Genomic DNA, 16,452 nt, shown 5'->3' on the forward strand with positions numbered 1-16,452 from the left:
TCTAGATAGAAAAACATCACAAAGAGGTGATTGCAAAAATTGCACCTGTATTCACTTACAATTAGTTATATCAGTCACCACTCTGAACATTCCTGGAAGGGTAATCCCAGTCCCACCTCCCATCATGATACCGTCCAACAGAGCCACCTGATAAAAATAACAATTACAGGCTACAAAGTTTTATACACAGGATACTAAAGATCAGCAAATGCACTTACTAACTCTCTTTACCTCAACAGAATCATTAGGCCTGGAGAAAAAATATAAAGCACTGATGAGCTCCCTGTAGTCAATCTCTATACGGAACATCTCAACAGACAACATGAAGAGTTGTTACTTACATGTGGCTTCAAGTAAGTTCATTCAAGATACACAAATCTGTACAATGTCTCGAAGAACTTCTTGCAGTCTTTGATATTCCCTGTGCCCAAAAGGAAAAAGGAGTGAGTTGAGGCTCTAACTTATTTGCATGAGATAATGAATGTAAGATGATAAAAAAACCTGTTAGCCATTAGTGTGAAAACTATACAAATCAATGGACGTGGATTATTGTCTTAAAGAAGGACCAACCGAGGGAAAGATTTCTAGTGTGAACTGTCTAATTCACTAAGTTTAAATAACTTTCAATTGTAGTTTTCTCTATTTCATCCAACCAAACCGGTTGGGAACATTAAGCCATGATTTCTCTTCTTTATCCAAATAAAGAGTGGTGACAATGGCTTCCGAATCTAAAGTATTAAAAGTCGTCACATATTTCCTCCAAATTACTTGAACAATCCTTAGCACTCAAAAGTGTGTGACATGTAATGTTGATCTGTGAAGGGAGAGAATTAAAGACTTATTGTGAGGTTTCCTACGATAAAAAGGGAGATCCATTGAGTTCAATTTCTCCTTCCCTCTATCCCTCCAGGATTTTCCTCTCTAGTCTCAACATAGACAATGTGGAGGTTTTCCTCTTCATTCTATTTCTTGGAATATGAATTAGATCAAATTTTGAGATAAACGGATAAAGCAGAGGAGGTGTGGGAATGAGTGAAATCTTCTTACTTCATTTTGTCTAGTGGCCGCCTTTCTTACTTTTGGCCAGTTCAAGAATGCTTTCATGATTTCCCTAATATGCCATAGGTCCTGACTTCCAGTCATCTCTCCTCTCCATTTGCATCTTCTATCCTTTTCAATACATTTGTTTCATATTGAAAAGTTTGCTGAAATGACAATCATATAAGTTTCCCTAAGAAACTGATAACATTTACCATTCATAACGAGAACAAAATTAACATTAAACAAGTAATGCCAAAGCCTATCGATGCCTTCGCGGATTCTCAATGCTCCGTAGCTAAACAGAATAGTATAAAATTGCATGATCATATGAACGCCTTAACCAATGCGAATGACTAGTTTGTTAAGTTCCATTCGAAACATCAAAAAACCTCTCACCTTCATTTGAGAAATGATTAAGAGCGACAACATCTGCACCGGAGCAAAACGCCCTGCCACTAGCCTTCAAAAACACGAGCTAAACTTTCAATTAAGAGGTTTCTGACACTGGAAATATAACAATTAAATCGGAGAAAGTGCTCGACGTCGAACAGCCGTGAATGTACGCATAAATCAGTCCACGCCTTCATTAAGACAATTCCGATATCAGAATTTTCCTGCCACGATTCATACAGATTGTTCAGCGGGGCTACCTACGACAAATACATCTCGCAGTTGAACATTTTTCAATGTGGAGGCAATTATGAACCAAACCAGACAGAAAACTAATCTCACAACACAGAAAGGAAGCAAAGAATAAAAAATAGGAAAAGAACCATGGAAGTAGTGAGCATTGAGAGCCGATGGTCTATTGAGGATAGCTGCTCTAGACTTCGGTCCTCCTTTCACTGGAATCTAACGATCACATAAACACCTCTTCAGAAACAAAAACCGGTACCTGCACAGTAAGCTCCTCCACCGAAAATGAATCGAGTTTAGGAGAGAAAAAGCAGATAGAAAGAGGCGCATTTCGGCGTTTGATTGCTCGTTAACAAACTAAAAAAGAACTCCGAATACAAACCTGGTCGAAAACATCATCAGTTTGAGCATAGTTTGGTAGAGCAGAAAAGCCTCTCTTCAGGTTAGAAAAAGAGCTAAAACGCTGAAATGAAGATCTCCTCACAGCTTCCACTGCTTTCAATCTCTGCATCTCTCCCTATCTATCTGGAAATCGGTGTGAATTGTTCTACATTCCACAATCTTTGTTCTCGTCTCTGGTCATTCGAAGCTAAGAACAGACCTTCAAGTTTCAAGCGAAGTTCCGAAGCGCATACAATATTCGAGCGACTCGAGAAATCTTGCCCCCTGTTGCTGCCAAGCGCTCGTTCTTGATTCAGAGATTTTTGGGACCATCTGGTGTCTAGTTGGAGGGAAAATAACCCATTTCATTTGGCGCTGATTCCAGAGAAATGGGCCGAAGACTCCTTTGTGGTGAGGCCCAATTCCAAATATGCAATGGCCCAAAAATTTGGGAACCCGGTCCAGCATACGGCCCACGTGGATTTGATACCATTTTAGACATTTTTCTGATTATTAATTTTTTTTTGTTATTTATATAGCATACTTATTATTTTTTTAAACAAATCTATAACATAATTTTTTTGGTACCATAAAAAAATTTAGAGATTTAAATAAGAGTATACATTAATTACCTCTAAACGATGCTCACTTGAGCATATAACTTAAAATTTAATCTTACTTTTTATGATAAATACACAAAAATAGAAGAAATAAGTTCAAATTTTCTCAAGCTAAAAATAAATAAAATGTTTGCATGGTAATTAATGTCTTTTTTCCTTTCCATTTGTAGGTCCGTTCCTTTCCATTTTTTAGCTCGACAACATGTGAGAGAGATCCGAGCCTCTGGTATATATCTTAACGAATTGTAATATGTTGACGTTAGTAGACAATTTATTTTTGGAAGTAAGAGGATTCGTTAGGATGAAAATTTTAAAAAGTATTTTTAAGCACTTAGAAAGTCATTTCAAATCAACCCTAACTTTTTAAACGTTCAAATAACTCAAACTTGAGACAAATTAAAGAAGTTTTCAACTCTATTTGAGTACGAGTAACCTAAATAACACAGACTAACAATGTCATCCTTCAACACCAAATCTAAATTGGATTTGTAACACTAACAATCAAGTGAAGAGCTTGTTCCCTGCAGTTTCATCAAACCTTTCACTCAAGGGCAAATCAGCTGGAAAATGTAGGGCCGTCCTGTAGGGCTTCAACGGGGACAGTATAAGGAGAATTCCAGTCAGCGTCAAACACTTCTTGAAGCTGCTTAACAATAGCTGGGTTGTATGTTCCAAAGCTGACACCAGAGGTTACATAAAAGTAATCCCACGCAAGATTGCTTGTTCCTATGTGGGCTCTAACGTTACTAACTGCAAACTTTCCATGTTGAACTCTTGTAAAACTGGGATATGTATTGTTTGTTCTAGTTCCGTTCGGATAAAGTGCTGGTCCTGATCGGTTGTAACCGGGAACGACATAGTACTTGATCTCAACTTTTCCAAAACAATGATTGAATTTTGAAGAGTTGCAGAGGATGTTCGAGTAGAGAAGAGACTTGAGATATGGATCGGTGTTCTCGACAAAATGTGTCCAGTACGATACCAATAACTTGACGGTTGCATTTTTCGAGAAGATGACCTATCGGAATAAATGGTTTTTGTCAAGATTCAAAATCTAGAAAGCACGCCCTTTTCTACCAGGCTGTACAAAATAAACTCGGAATTGAAAGGGTTGTGGCTAGAGTGCAGAGGATACCATACGTGATATGAACCAAGACATCAATCATGTAATATAAACTTCAAGGAAGACGTGAAGATGATGTGCAAATTATCACAATATGTTGTAATTCATGCCACATTAAAGAAGAATCAAGTTTCATTTACTCTTCGATGGTTACAAGTTATGGCTTTTCCCGGATGGTCATAAAATATGAAAGTTACAACTCTTGAAGTGCCTTATGGAAGGTTACGAGTTTTAATTTTGAGGCTATATAAAGTCATATATGTTGTCTTTGAAAAGGGACTTGGAAAGTAAAAAGAATCATTCAAGTTTGACATGATCGATCTTGCTTGTATAGTGATTTGAATCTCAGCCAAGTGTTATTCTCTTGAGATATTTGATCAACAAGGTAATCCAAATTTTACTTTCCCTTAGAGTGATTCCTTATCATTAGGGCTAAGTGTTCTTACTTTTTTCTTTAGCCAAGGGCTAAGTTTCTTTGCAATTCTATGAGTCTAAATTGCATCTTTAGAATTATTCAAGCTTGACATGATCGATCTTGCTCGTATAGTGATTCAAATCTCAAACAAGTTTCTTACCTTGAGATATTTAATCAACAAGGTAATCTGAATCTTACTTCTCTTATAGTGATTCCTTATCATTAGGTGTCAGACCTTTCCTTTGGTGGATTCCTTGTCAATACGGCTTCACATCATTTCAATACTTGACATTAATAGTCTCAAGAATGCTTTAACCATTGCTTACTTTTGCGTTAAATGTTTAGTAAATATCAACAACCGCACGAAAAATGGCAGTACATCATAACATTAACCACATAAGCAGGCAAGTAAAGTCGAGCTAAAACTTACCTCTGATATTGCAGAAGACAAGGACGACCAGAAAATTGTTGGTGTGGTAAATTCAGACTGACCCAGCCAGTCCATGGTACTTATCCTAACAATTTCTCCACTGCTCACGGATTTAATTGTGTCCGACCATGCCTGTTCATCAGATTGGTACCTGCCAAATAATAACTGTGGACTGCAAATGATTTCAAAGTGGAGGATGAAATTAGTTATACTACATGAAAAACTAAATGTAAATGGAGCACTCACGGGAGCTATTGATACCGTTGAGTATCATTACCCTCCAAAAACTGTATCATCGGTTGGAAAAAAGGATAGTGAAAGAGATAAGAATAGATAGAATAATGAATGCTGCAGTGCTTTATTATTGTCTACTGACTTAATGCTTAGAGGGTTACACAATTCCCGTATTTATAGCTTATACACTGGACCAGTAATAGTAAATCATCGAAATCTAGAAAAATTCAAATCTACTAACAATCTCCTAAAATCTTGGTAGTTTGAATATTTGAATCATATCTCAACTACTCTGAATCATATCTTTAAAGTTGCAGATGTCAAGTACACAGCTTTTCTTTTGACAAGGCCTTCATAAATATGTCTGCTTTTAACCCATACAATGTCTGTCTCAACTTGTATACCTTTGTTTCTTTGTCTTCCTTTATGAATCCCTCTGGCGGTGTTACATAAACTTCTGGTAAATCTCCATAAAACTTTTCGTTTGGTAGGTCAACCATATCCCATGTTCCATCTTTCTTAACGGACTGCATCTCTACTGCCATGGCTTTCTTCCCGTCTTCTTTTTCAGTTGCTTCTTCATAATTCATAGGGTCTGAAACAGTAAGAGCAAATTGACATGATGCATATATGTCAGCTAAAGATTTATACTTCCTTTGAGGTGTCTCATCTGAAAGTTCTTCAAGAGAAGAATTGTTGTTCAGTGATGCTGAAGATGATGAATTTGACACACTTTGCGTTGCAGTGGAGGCACTAGGAGATGCACTGTAGTTGACCCTTGTCTCTTATAGAAAAACTTCAACTGTAATCTTTTGCTGCTTCTGTTCTTTACTCCAATCCTAACTCACGTTTTCATTAAATATTACATCCCTTCTAACTAAAATCTTTTCACTGATGAGGTTATAATTTATATGGTACAATAGCCAATGAAAATGCATTTTTCAGATTTTTCATCAAGCTTTTGACAAATTTGAGGATGTTTCAAAGCATAAGCAACACAACCAAAGATTCGTAAATGACTTACAGATGGTTTCCTTCTGTGCCATGCTTCATAAAGAGTTTGATTCATAACCGCCTTTGTTGGTGAGATGTGTAATAGATAAACAAATGTTGTTATGGCTTCTGCCCAAAATTGGTTTGGAAGTCTCCTTGCTTGTAACATACTTCTTGCCATCTCCACAATAGTTCTATTTTTTCGTTCAGCGATTCCATTTTATTCTGGAGTGTAGGAAGCTGTTAATTCCCTTTGGATATGAACTCGCGACCTCTGTCTGTTCAAAGAACTTTAATGCTGACTTATGTTGTAGAGAGTAAACCCAGCTCAGGCGACTATAATCATCAATGAATAGTAAAAAATATATACTCCCACCCAAGGACTTCGTTTGCATTGACCCACATAAATCAGCATGAATTAGTTCTAGACAATGTGAAGCTCTTCTAGCTTTTCTAATAGGAAAGGACTTCATAGTCTGCTTGCCATAAATGCATCCTTCACATAAATTAGTTGAGTCAATTCTTGGTAATCCGAAAACCATACCTTTATTCCTGAGTTTTTCAGGCCGTTCATATGAAGATGTCCATATCTGAGATGCCATAATGTTGAGTCATCTTTCGTGCTAACAGCAAGAGCAAAATCCTTCATGTTAGAAATATCAAGTGGAAACATCTTATTTGAAGTCATGGCAATTTGAACTTTATGGCTTGATTTCTTATGTGTAATGACACGTGTTGTCATTAAATGTGTTGTCATTAAATAGAACTGAATGTTTTTTAGTCATCAATTGTCCAACACTCAATAAATTATACCCTAAATCCCTCAACTTGAACATTATCTAATTGTTTTATCTTACCATGACTGGTTTCGACTTTCACTGTACATTTTCCCTCAACTTTCATCTCTATTGTGTTTCCAAGTTGCACCTTAATTTTTTGCGTCTCATCAAGCTCTTTGAATAAAGATTTGGTGCTTGTCATATGGTTCGAGCATCCATTATCAACAAACCATAAGTCACCCTTTTTTGGATTAGTATCCATGCACGCCATAAGCAGCTTTTCTTCTTCTTCTTCATTTTCTGCTGCAAAATTCATTCGTTGATTTTTATCAGATTTTGTGTGCCCATACCTTCTGCAATGGTAACATTGTATGACATTCTTTTGTTCATTGAATTGTCTATGTCCATCACTTCTCCATCTACCCCTGTTATCACGACCACCATGGAAGCTGCGAAATCCTCCTCTTCCATGACTTCTACCTGCTAAATGAATATTTTCTCTCTCGTTGTTGGTTGTCTCCTTCACCTGTAGTGCCTTTTCTTCGTTCCTTTCTGATGCTCTATTGATTCTTGCCTCATGGGCCTGAAGCGAGCCCATCAATTCATCAACGAAGAGTATGGATAGATCCTTAGCTTCTTCTATGGCAGCCACCACATAGTCAAACTTTGAAGTCAAGCTTCTCAACACCTTTGCAACAATTGTTTCGTTTGAAATTTTGTCTCCATAGGTACGCATCTGACTGACTATTGTCATTGCTCTTGACAAAAAATCAGCAATTGATTCGTCATGATTAGAGTTTCAAAATCACATCTTAGAGATTGCAATTTCACTGTCATGACCTTTGAATCTCCTAAAAACTCCTTATGTAGAATTGACCATGTCTGCTTTGATGTGGTTGATGCTGCAATTCGTTAGAAGATAGTCTCATGAACTGCTTGCTTAATAATGAATAAAGCCTTGACATCGTTTTTCTTAGTTTCTCTCTGTCTCTCCTTTTCTTCTATTGTGGGTTCTAATACATCAACAAATCCGTTCTCCACCAAGTCCTATAGCTCCTGCGATCTGAGCAAGGTCTTCATCTTGATGCTCCACCATTCATATTTCTCACCATTAAAGATCGGTAACAACGGTGCAGAGGAAGAAAAGTCAGCTACTACCATTTTTGTTTTGTGAAAGAAAATAATCACTCGCCCTCGTGTCGAACGAACTTGGCTCTGATACCAAATTTGTTGGAAAAAGGATAGTGAAAGAGATAAGAATAGATAGAATAGATGAATGCTGCATTGTTTTATTATTGTCTAGTGACTTAATGCTTAGAGGGTTACACAATTCCGGTATTTATAGCTTATACACTGGACTAGAAATAGTAAATCATCGAAATCTAGAAAAATTCAAATCTACCAACAATCTCCTAAAATTTTGGTAGTTTGAATATTTGAATCATATCTCAACTAATCTGAATCATATCTTTTTGAATACTTTAAATCATATCTCAAACATCATCTCTCAGCCTATACAGCAAACAATGGATACCAACCCAATTCTTTTTATTAGTTCTTCCTAAAAGCTTCTAGTTAATTTTGGCTTGGTGGGAATCTCAAACGCCTGCCCCTTGGGTGTCTGAATTCCACGTGATTTGTGGGATTTTCTGGTATAAAACGACGTAGAGGCATCTTACATCCTTGTCCTAGTAACCATATTTCAGGGAAGTAAGGACTTTTAGGATGCCTAATTGACATCAAAATCCGACAGAAGTCCAGAAAATAAACATTTTACTTGAAGCTAAATTGTAGTTCGTAGAACATGATAATATTTCACTACAGTAAATTGAATTCGCACCTAAAACTATGGTGTTAAATTAATATTTCGTAAAAAGAATTTGTAATATCTATCAATTCACTTCACTATTTCTCAAGCTCTATATCAGTTCAATTTAAATTTGATTATGTTTGTTCAGTTTAGTATGCGGCTAAATACCATGCTCCATGGATCACTCAGGTATTTTTCTTTTTTCCTCTACGCATTGCACTTATTTTAGCCATTAGACTCCATATTGCAGAAGAGAAATAGCCCAAAAAGGTGAAAATATTGCCAAATACCTCTGGAGGCGCAAAAGAGAGATAGCAAGAGTGAGGCAGCAAGGTTGAAAAGCTGCTCCCAGGAGTTTGGATTGATAAGTTGAGTGTGTAAGGATCTGATATAAATGGATATCCTAACGTATGGGGAATGTTCACATATGGTGGAAGCGGTGACCTGCAAAAAGAAGAAAAAAAATCTACTGCCAATATTGAATACACTAGAAAAATACATTATTCTGTAAAAAGAAGGAAAACGAGAATTGTTCGACTTGCCTGCATCTGGAATCGGGATCGATAAAATATGACCAGCAAGGAACTTTTCTCTGTATCTGCCATTGGTGGTCGAATACCGTTCTTGTGTAATCCGTGTGATTAAGAAATGAGAGTTTCAATAGATTGTCAAAATAGACCTTGACATGAGCTGCTATGCTTGGACAGCCAGTTAGATATATTCCGAGTTCCTTCACCTAAAACCATCAAGTGATTGGGGCATCAACTTAGACTCTAGACTCCCAGACTGAGCCCACTGCTAGTAGATATTGTCCTTTTTGGACTTTCCTTTTCGGACTTCCCCTCAAGGTTTTTAAAACGCATATGCTAGAGAGAGGTTTCCACACTCTTATAAAGAATGCTTCGTTCCCCAAAAATCAGTATTGTATATTTCACCAATAAATAAGAACCATTATCAGAGATTTGGAGCTCTATCTGTTTTAAACTCTCCTCATCAATAAACAATGCGGTTGAAGTAAGTTCTTAATATAAAAAGTACTTCCAGAACCAGCTTACCTGTGAGAGAGATTTCCAGTCCTGGTTTGCAGACCCTATATACACATCTTTATCATCAGATATCCAAACTTTGGTATGGATTATGCCTGACCCATACCAATCACCGAGTAATAACGTTACATCCTGCACGTTTGGCCTTCCAGAAGCCAAGTCAGCCGGTTCCTTTCCATAGTTAGGATATACCCCCGAGTGAGATACGAGCCTACGTAATGAAAAGTAGTGAAATTAATTAACGTAATGAAGAACTTCTGATATGAAATAAGTATGAAGATTTTGGATATCATAATGAAAGTTGCATATTATGCTTCTTAAGCCATGAGCTTGTTCTGTTGCAATTTCTTGTGTTTAGATTTACATGCTAGAGTCATTCAAGTAGTCTTGATCAATCTATCTTATGGAGTGATTCGAATCACGAGTTTTCTTTACTTTTGATCTGAGTAATCCGTTCCAAAACTTTCCCTTATTATCGTTTTTTGAATTCTTGGATAATTTAGACCTAGAGATCTCGTTCTTTAACAAGGTTGTTACATCAAATTCCAAGTTTTTCGTAACAACTTCAAGATTGTACAAATTTGTATCATCTAAAGACGGAGTAATTAAAAATCTTACAACATACAAATTCATCTTATCATCCTCAAGGAGTAAAATATGCATATTTTTATCTACCAACCAAGTATAGTTGAATACTACAAGTTTGTAAAAACAACGGCAGAGCAGTTTACCATTTGGATTTAAACCATTTCCATCTCCAAGTCCTAAATTATTGTCAAAGCAACACCAAAACCAAATTCAATCTACCTGACATTCACATGGCGATCAGCAGCTTTCTCTATGGCAGAATAAACATCATAACCTTGATAAGCCCCAAATTTCTTCAAATCCTCATTTGAATATCCATACTCCCCCGAACGAGAATCATCAGGAGCCGCTAGTAAGTCCCAGTACTGAGCAATGATATCCAATCGCTGCGTCGAGTTCCCAGCTAACCATACAAATACATCTCCTGATAATCCAACAAACCTAAGACTTAAGTCACGATTTCTAGGTATCTAAACAGAGAGAATCGGAGCAAAAAAATTAACAAAGATCATCAAATGAATAAGAAATGCAAATGACAAAAAGACTATGAGATTTACGTGTAGATAGGACGCCTTGAACCCGCTGTAGCTGCGGCATATCGGTAGGAATCGATTGTACAAGCCAAGCCTTGCATTGTGGTTGACTGAAGGAGAGAACAGGCGGGAACTGGCTGGTGAAGAAGAAGAGCGCGCTGAAAATGGTAGTTACGGTAACAGTCACAGTCTGCACTTCCATTTTCCCTCCTCCTGTTTGCGCGTTGATCTTCCAAATTTGTAGCAAAGGATTCTTTTGTCCTGAATTTATTATTATTATTATTATTATTTTGAGATAAAAGTAAATCCGATAATTAACTTATAGTTTTGTTGATGAAATTATAAGATGTTATAATTTACATAATTAAAAAAGATAATTATGTTAATTTGATTAACCATTATGCATTTAGGAAAATAAATAAATTTTAAATTTTAAACTAAAAAATATATCCTAATTGATTTTATTTTTTATTTTTTAATTATTTTGTAAACTGTAAAAATTATGCATAAAAATGAAGAAGAAGATAAGTGACAGAACACGGACTAAAGTCAACCTTTTTTTTTTAAAAAGGACAAATTAGGGTAAAAATGAGTGTCGGTGGAAAAAAAAAAAAAAGAAAAGAAAATATATCTTTCTATACAAAATAATATACAATTGATTGTAGTCCTTTTGGATGTTTTTTTAATTATTATTATTCAATAATAAAATAATGTACTGGAATGAATATGATTATTATTATTTTTTAAATCGAGTTAACTACTGGATTTATATATAATATACGTAATAAGACAAATTATGACAGCTAATCATTTTATTACACGGGCATCAAAGGAACCTTAAAATAAACTCATCTAGAGAGGGAAATTATTGTTAAAAATATTTAAATAAATTGATAATTAAATAAATTTGAAACAAAATAAATAAAAATGACCTTTGTGAGTCGATCTTAAGTATTCAAAACAAATATGTAACGTGATTATATTGCAAGAGATGTATAGAAACGTCTTTTAACTTCATTAAATTACACATGAATCTTAGACTAGTGTTGTAATTTTAGTATGTCCTTTATTTTTTTTTCAATTTAAATATTTTTTATAAATATTTAATAAATTACGAAGCACGTGTATAAGATAAGATTTCACATAAAGTACTAAAACTAAAATTTTATTAGTTTTGACAGTAACTCAAATTACAAAATTATTGGATAAAATTAAAAATTTATACACAAAATTTTAAAATATTTACAGAATAATAATTATTAAATAATAAACAAGATCCTTAATTAGAAGCTTCTGTTTCTAAACAACTAGGAACAAGAAATGTGAATCCATAAATAAAAACGTTCTTACAAAAATCAACAGGTCATTAAAATTTTAAAATATTTATTTTACGTACTTAATTTGATGGTTTAATTTTTTTTTCTTTCAAAATTTAAAAAGAATTAATTATTTTAGATATTACTATTTATTTTACCACATAATATTTACTTCTCAATATATTTTAAAAATGCTTATATTCTACGACAACCGGTTACATATATAAGAATTCGGTCAAGACCAAATCAAATCGAAAATCTAAAAATAAAATAAAATAAAAAAAGACCAATAAAATTATGAAAAATGAAAAACTCAATTTGGCAATTAAAAAAGACCAATAAAACTTAACAACTAATCTACGCTTAAACCGAAAAAGAAAAGTGTAATTTTGAAGGTTTTTGCACGTGTTTTCTAAAATTATTTACTGAATTTTTCTTGGAATAATATTATTAATAAAGTGTTTTGACAGATTATTAGCCGGGAAAACTCAGAAGCTAATCACGCAATCTCCACACCAAAAATTGAATGGATTTAAATACTACCAATTTTCATTAAATAAAAAAAAAAAGGAAATTGTACGGTCTTGATTGTTTCAGAATGATGACGTGGCAAGATCAGGCCGGATTGGTAAAACGTCACCGTAACAATCACGAAAGGATGGGAGGTAGTAATCTGGTGTACTGCCACTATCTGATTGATTTTGCACCTTATTTTCTTCCTTTCCCATTTCCCTCATATGTACAGGCAGAGATTAAATCCTCCCCTCTTGGATCTATTGCGTCTTCGTTCCCTTCTCTACCATTTCTCCTGTCCTTCGCTATGGCGACTCCGAGATCTACATCGATCCGGAACTTCTTCATTGCTGCTGTTCTCTTGCTTTTGATTCATGGAGTTAACTCTTTCTACCTTCCTGGTGTTGCCCCCGAGGACTTCGAGAAGGTTAGTTGTCGCGAATACGCTTGTTTGTGACTTGTTTGTGTTCATTGTTTGCATTGTTGTGGTTTCTCTGGATTGGGGGGTGTAATTGCTGCTTGATCCGTGTTGTATCGTCGGATCTGTGGTTGATGTTGGGAGCTGCTGGAATTACGGGGGTAGTGTGTGGAATGGGATGAGTGTGGTGGAATCTAGATCTGGAAATCTCGTTTTGTTGTCTGTTGTTTGTTGTTATTTGTAGTTTTTGCATCGTGGTAGATCACCTCAATCTTGAGCGGGGATTGTTTGTGTGGGAATTTTAAGTGCATCGTACCAAAATGCAGGTGTCATGTGATGTAGAAAATTTATGTTACGGATTAGAGACGCTTACTCCTAGATTCAACTTTTGTTTTGAAAAGTTGCATGAATCGTAGGGAATACGAAGCATCCCTAATGGCAAGTCATCTCTTTGTTTTTATCAAATGTGGTGTGGGGGATGGGGAGGGTGTAAGTCAGCTGGGACTAATGATTCTAGATGCTCTTTGAAGGGATGAAGACACTGCATTTTCACTCTCATTCTTATATCATATATAATGTTTACATATTATGTTGGATTCTGCTATTGTTTTGCTTGAGTTGTAAAAATATCTCAAAATATGTTGGAACGTTTTTCAATCTCAGTGAGAATAGAATCTCGTGTGTGCGAGTGGCATAATACCTTCGTCATAGTGCGTTTCTGATCTAAGAGATCATTGTGCTACTTATTCATGTTTGGATGCAGGGAGATGAATTGAAAGTGAAAGTAAACAAATTGACATCAATCAAGACTCAGCTCCCTTACTCGTATTATTCACTCCCATTTAGTCGTCCAGAAAAGATTCTGGACAGTGCAGAGAACCTAGGTGAAGTTCTTCGAGGTGACAGAATTGAAAATTCCCCCTATGTGGTGAGTTACGATTTACCTGAGCATAGGAAACTTCCCTTCTGTTTGCCATAGTTAAGTTCTTGACCCTATTGGATTTGGAACTTTTTGCAGTTTAAAATGCGGGAGCCTCAGATGTGTAGTATAGTTGGTCGGATTAAACTCGATGCCAAAGAAGCAAAGGAGTTCAAAGAGAAGATCAACGATGAATATCGGGTCAACATGTACGACATTTCTCTCAGGGGAAGAAAAGCATATTATTGTCTTCTGTTGTTTATTGATCGCTTTAGGGTTTCACATCTTGAATCTGCCGTTTATGTGACAGGATCCTGGATAACCTTCCCCTGGTTTTTCCGATTCAAAGGCAGGACCAAGAGTCACCTGTTTACCAAATGGGTTATCATGTTGGGCTTAAAGGCCAATATACAGCGGCAAGTTCTTTAGTTTTTCATCAGCAAATTGATGTTCATATTTACACAAAATTGATTTTAATTTATTTTCTGATTTTGTACAGAGCAAAGATGAGAAGTACTTTATCCATAACCATCTAGCATTTACAGTCAGATATCATAAAGACATGCAAACTGATTCTGCAAGAATCGTGGGATTTGAGGTCAAACCATACAGGTTATTACTCCATCCATTCTACTCGAGCATCGAGCTTTTGATTTTCCAGGTTTGGTAGTAGTTTGTAATGCAACCTGCTTACAGTGTTTTGTTGCATTCAGTGTCAAGCATGAATACGAAGGGAACTGGAACGATAAGAATACTCGGCTCACAACCTGCGACCCCCATGCAAAACACATGGTTGTTAATTCCAACTCACCACAGGAGGTCGAAGAGGGAAAGGAGATCATATTTACTTATGATGTTGAATTTCAGGTGCGCTTGCAGATCTTTTAGTGCTATAACCTTTATTAGCCGCTTTCTGTCGCTAGGTACACGTAATTCATTTTGAGGGACCAGAACACCCATTGAATTAGATTTTTATTTTCTCACTGCCATGTCCTTTTCTCAGCTATAGGACGTCAAGGATATTTAGGCTAAACTTACTAGGCCATGAACTCATGTCTAGATTTACGGGCTACTTTTTATTTCCTTCAGGAGAGTGAAGTGAAGTGGGCTTCTAGATGGGATGCGTATCTTTTGATGAGCGACGATCAAATCCATTGGTTCTCTATCGTCAATTCATTGATGATTGTTCTTTTCCTCTCCGGCATGGTTGCAATGATTATGCTCCGTACATTATACCGTGATATTTCGAAATACAACGAGCTTGAAACCCTGGAAGAAGCACAGGAAGAGACGGGGTGGAAGCTTGTTCATGGGGATGTTTTCAGGCCTCCTAAGAATTCAGATCTACTATGCGTGTACGTTGGAACGGGAGTTCAGTTCTTGGGAATGGTTGTTGTAACAATGATGTTCGCCATCCTTGGGTTCCTCTCCCCTTCAAACAGAGGTGGACTTATGACAGCCATGCTCTTGCTCTGGGTCTTCATGGGTCTTTTTGCTGGTTTTGCCTCAGCTCGTCTGTACAAAATGTTCAAGGGTACAGAGTGGAAGAAGATTGCCCTGAATACCGCTGTCATCTTCCCTGCGACCATATTCGCTCTGTTCTTCGTTTTAAATGCCTTGATTTGGGGACAAAAATCATCCGGAGCTGTGCCCTTTGGAACAATGTTTGCTCTAGTCTTTTTATGGTTTGGAATCTCGGTCCCCCTTGTGTTTGTGGGCAGCTATGTCGGGTTCAGGAAGCCAGCCATTGAAGATCCAGTGAAGACAAACAAGATCCCCAGGCAGATCCCAGAGCAAGCTTGGTACATGCACCCAGCCTTCTCAGTTCTTATCGGGGGAATCCTCCCCTTTGGAGCCGTTTTCATTGAACTCTTCTTCATCCTTACCTCAATTTGGCTAAATCAGTTCTACTACATTTTCGGCTTCCTCTTCTTGGTTTTCATTATCCTCCTCATCACTTGCGCTGAAATCACCATTGTGCTCTGCTACTTCCAGTTGTGCAGTGAAGATTACTTATGGTGGTGGAGATCTTACTTGACCTCTGGCTCATCTGCCCTCTACCTCTTCCTCTATTCCGCCTTCTACTTCTTCACAAAGCTTGAAATCACGAAGCTGGTATCTGGAATATTGTACTTTGGATATATGCTAATCGTCTCGTATGCATTCTTTGTGCTTACCGGTACCATTGGCTTCTATGCGTGCTTTTGGTTCACAAGGCTCATCTACTCATCAGTGAAGATCGATTAATGAACTCGAACCAGATCGTTATCGACCATTATTTTGCTCCATTTACTTTTGCAGGATGCTGAAATTATATTCTTCTAAGATTTTAAAATTGAAGTATTACTATGATGCCTTCAAATGTAGCCTGTTGTACTCAATTTTGAATGATGTCAATTCTGTTGCTATAGCCAGATCATTTGTTCTCAGGGCTTCTGTTATCTATCTTCATATTGACAAAGGATTTTCGATCTTTTGAAAGAAAACGCGTGTAGATCTTTTTTCTTCTTCTTTGTCAGATTCTTCTTTAGAATGAATAAACGTTATCAATAGAACCTCATTTTCTTTCTTTCCATTTTTGATCTAGAAGGCTTCTTCTATATGCTTTGACTTCCACATTTGTATCAAGTTTGTAAACAAAGGAAACGGGTGGGTGA

The 16,452-nt window shown here is 36.4% G+C and overlaps 3 protein-coding genes across 4 annotated transcripts; 1 reads left to right on the forward strand and 2 right to left on the reverse strand.

Annotated features, from left to right (window-relative positions):
• Positions 1–1,051: 1,051 nt before the first annotated feature.
• Positions 1,052–2,437, reverse strand: LOC111476712 (3-hydroxyisobutyryl-CoA hydrolase-like protein 2, mitochondrial). 2 transcript variants are annotated; one of them, XM_023120498.1, is made up of 4 exons: positions 1,815–2,437; positions 1,545–1,691; positions 1,438–1,501; positions 1,052–1,165 (listed from the first exon to the last, which is right to left on the reverse strand). In XM_023120498.1, the coding sequence occupies exons 1-4, from the start codon at positions 1,830–1,832 to the stop codon at positions 1,140–1,142; spliced, it is 255 nt and encodes an 84-aa protein (XP_022976266.1). In that variant the 5' UTR covers positions 1,833–2,437; the 3' UTR covers positions 1,052–1,139. The 2 variants fall into 2 exon arrangements, with proteins under 2 accessions (XP_022976266.1, XP_022976267.1); XM_023120499.1 differs by having other exon boundaries at positions 1,052–1,205.
• A 583-nt stretch (positions 2,438–3,020) lies between these two features.
• Positions 3,021–10,884, reverse strand: LOC111476706 (phospholipase D Y-like). The gene is made up of 7 exons (XM_023120490.1): positions 10,654–10,884; positions 10,316–10,520; positions 9,518–9,719; positions 9,005–9,198; positions 8,753–8,906; positions 4,647–4,811; positions 3,021–3,696 (listed from the first exon to the last, which is right to left on the reverse strand). Exons 1-7 carry the CDS (start codon positions 10,829–10,831, stop codon positions 3,235–3,237), a joined length of 1,560 nt encoding a protein of 519 aa, XP_022976258.1. The 5' UTR covers positions 10,832–10,884; the 3' UTR covers positions 3,021–3,234.
• Positions 10,885–12,683: 1,799 nt separating this feature from the next.
• LOC111476705 (transmembrane 9 superfamily member 8) lies at positions 12,684–16,281 on the forward strand. Its single transcript, XM_023120489.1, has 7 exons — positions 12,684–12,885; positions 13,640–13,804; positions 13,895–14,004; positions 14,106–14,211; positions 14,295–14,407; positions 14,509–14,662; positions 14,885–16,281. The coding sequence occupies exons 1-7, from the start codon at positions 12,766–12,768 to the stop codon at positions 16,040–16,042; spliced, it is 1,926 nt and encodes a 641-aa protein (XP_022976257.1). The 5' UTR covers positions 12,684–12,765; the 3' UTR covers positions 16,043–16,281.
• The last annotated feature ends 171 nt before the right edge of the window (positions 16,282–16,452 follow it).

This window comes from Cucurbita maxima, unplaced genomic scaffold, assembly GCF_002738345.1.
Source record: "Cucurbita maxima cultivar Rimu unplaced genomic scaffold, Cmax_1.0 Cma_Scf00003, whole genome shotgun sequence".
NCBI classification, from domain to species: domain Eukaryota; kingdom Viridiplantae; phylum Streptophyta; class Magnoliopsida; order Cucurbitales; family Cucurbitaceae; genus Cucurbita; species Cucurbita maxima.

Coding starts and splice junctions, on each gene's coding strand:
- LOC111476712 (XM_023120498.1), bottom strand. Junction 1,502..1,544: donor TTAATTGTTATATTTCCAGT/GTCAGAAACCTC, acceptor GTGTTTTTGAAG/GCTAGTGGCAGGGCGTTTTG. Junction 1,166..1,437: donor TAATCATTTCTCAAATGAAG/GTGAGAGGTTTT, acceptor TGAAAAGGATAG/AAGATGCAAATGGAGAGGAG.
- LOC111476706 (XM_023120490.1), bottom strand. CDS start 10,831: ATGGAAGTGCAGACTGTGACTGTTACCGTAACTACCATTTTCAGCGCG. Junction 9,720..10,315: donor GATCGCCATGTGAATGTCAG/GTAGATTGAATT, acceptor TTCATTACGTAG/GCTCGTATCTCACTCGGGGG. Junction 4,812..8,752: donor TCTCTTTTGCGCCTCCAGAG/GTATTTGGCAAT, acceptor TGCAGTCCACAG/TTATTATTTGGCAGGTACCA.
- LOC111476705 (XM_023120489.1), top strand. CDS start 12,766: ATGGCGACTCCGAGATCTACATCGATCCGGAACTTCTTCATTGCTGCT. Junction 13,805..13,894: donor TTGAAAATTCCCCCTATGTG/GTGAGTTACGAT, acceptor AACTTTTTGCAG/TTTAAAATGCGGGAGCCTCA. Junction 14,408..14,508: donor TTTGAGGTCAAACCATACAG/GTTATTACTCCA, acceptor TGTTGCATTCAG/TGTCAAGCATGAATACGAAG.